Source organism: Aplysia californica, unplaced genomic scaffold, assembly GCF_000002075.1.
Source record: "Aplysia californica isolate F4 #8 unplaced genomic scaffold, AplCal3.0 scaffold00041, whole genome shotgun sequence".
NCBI lineage: Eukaryota > Metazoa > Mollusca > Gastropoda > Aplysiida > Aplysiidae > Aplysia > Aplysia californica.
Genome location: NW_004797311.1, coordinates 1927235 through 1928881, shown reverse-complemented (window position 1 = coordinate 1928881; position 1647 = coordinate 1927235). Strand labels below are relative to the sequence as shown.

At 41.5% G+C, this 1647-nt stretch overlaps 1 protein-coding gene across 1 annotated transcript in view; it reads right to left on the bottom strand.

Annotated features, from left to right (window-relative positions):
- LOC101849906 (prominin-1-A) overlaps positions 1-1647 on the bottom strand; it is a gene marked incomplete at its 3' end in the record, with an annotated part of 32763 nt that overhangs the window by 22061 nt on the left and 9055 nt on the right. The window contains 1 exon segment of the mRNA XM_005092185.3: positions 853-973. Within this exon segment, the coding sequence (XP_005092242.2) occupies positions 853-973 (121 nt within the window).

Genomic DNA, 1647 nt, shown 5'->3' with positions numbered 1-1647 from the left:
ATCATCATCATCATCATCATCATCATCATCATCATCATCATCATCATCATCATTGTTTGGTAAGCAGAGTAGGAGGGAGAGTCTTGTATGAATTTCAGACAAAATAACAAAACAATATAAAATGTTTAAAATTTGTTTAATAGCTCAAGTGCCATTCACAAATTGTTTTTGCCTTCTTTCAGTTTTTCTAAACCTTAAGTGAAATGATCCAATACCAGTAATAAAAATGTACTGAATTTTTTGTTGGTGTTGTTTGGAGGGGGGGGGCGGGGTCGTCATTCTTTATTTTCGGGGGTGGTTTTTTTATTTGTTTGGTGGGTTGGGTTTTTTTGTTTGTTTGTTTTTTGTTTGTTTTTTGGGGGGGTGGGTTGGTTGTTGTTGTTGCTTTATTTGGAACGCCATGATCTCTTATTGAATATAACCACTCCCAAAAAATACTCAAAAGTTTAGGAAAAGAGGATAAAAAAGCAAAAGCAATTTGTGATTCGCAAAATTCTCAAATTTGTTGAAACAAAACTTGCATTTGTGAGATGGTTGGGACAGGTAGGTGTGCGTGGTGTGTGTGTGTGTGTGTGTGTGTGTGTGTGTGTGTGTGTGTGTGTGTTTGTATGTGTGTATGTGTGTATGTGTATGTATGTTAGTGTGTGTGTGTGTCTGAGAGAGCGAGAGAGAGAGAGAGACAGACTGAGACAGAGAGAGAGAGAGAGAGAGAGAGGTGGGCATAGTGAGAGGAAGGAGAGGGAGAGAGGGGGACACCTGCCTAATGAATTGAAAGAGAAGGGGGAATTCTTCAAATGAACGTGTTTTGAAGCTTTGATTTAAAAATCAATGAAACAATAATATTATGCTCACATCTACTGTATTCTTCAAAAACCTGTCGACGTCATCAATGTTGCTGACCACTGTATTGTTGGTGAACTCCAGGGCGGAGGTAAAACGGTCGTCGGTGACGTAAACACACACAGCAGCCGACCTGATCAGGGGAAGAAGGGTTTGTTGAGTTTGAGGAGAAGCACGATAAATATTAAAATGACGATGCTAGTCCACTTGACGGTTTATCTGAACGACCGCAATCAGATTTAGATTTGGCGTTAATTTTGTGTTTGTGTTTGGGTTCGGGTTCGGGTTTGGGTTTGGATTTGGGTTTGGGTCTGGGTCTGGGTTTGTGTTTGGGTTAGAGGAGGGTTAGGGTTAGGGTTAGGATTGGGTTTAGGGTTAGGGTTACGGCTAGGGTTAAGATTAGGATTCGGCATGGGTTTAGGGTTAGAATCAGGGTTGGTGTTTGGATTTTGGTTAGGGTTGGGAGTGTGACAAGGTCAGCTTTTGAACAGGTTTGGGTTGGGGTCAGGGTTATTAATTATTTGATTGTAGTACACTAGTAGACTGCCAAATGGAACAAATGCCAGACCGGTGTGTTGGTTTATCGTCAAGTAAAGCAGAATCATTGCGGTAGACCATCAACAGTGACGAGTGGTCAGTAGTGATAGAGAAAAGCAAAGTGACAGGATAAGAGTCTACTTGAGCCCCCCATTTGCAACTTACTTGAGCTACTACGCACGCCTTGGATCTCCACTCTCTGTTGGGTCAAACTGATACTGGTGTCGTTGCGACAGAATGAGCGAAAGACGCTTTTAATTTGTTTTACGA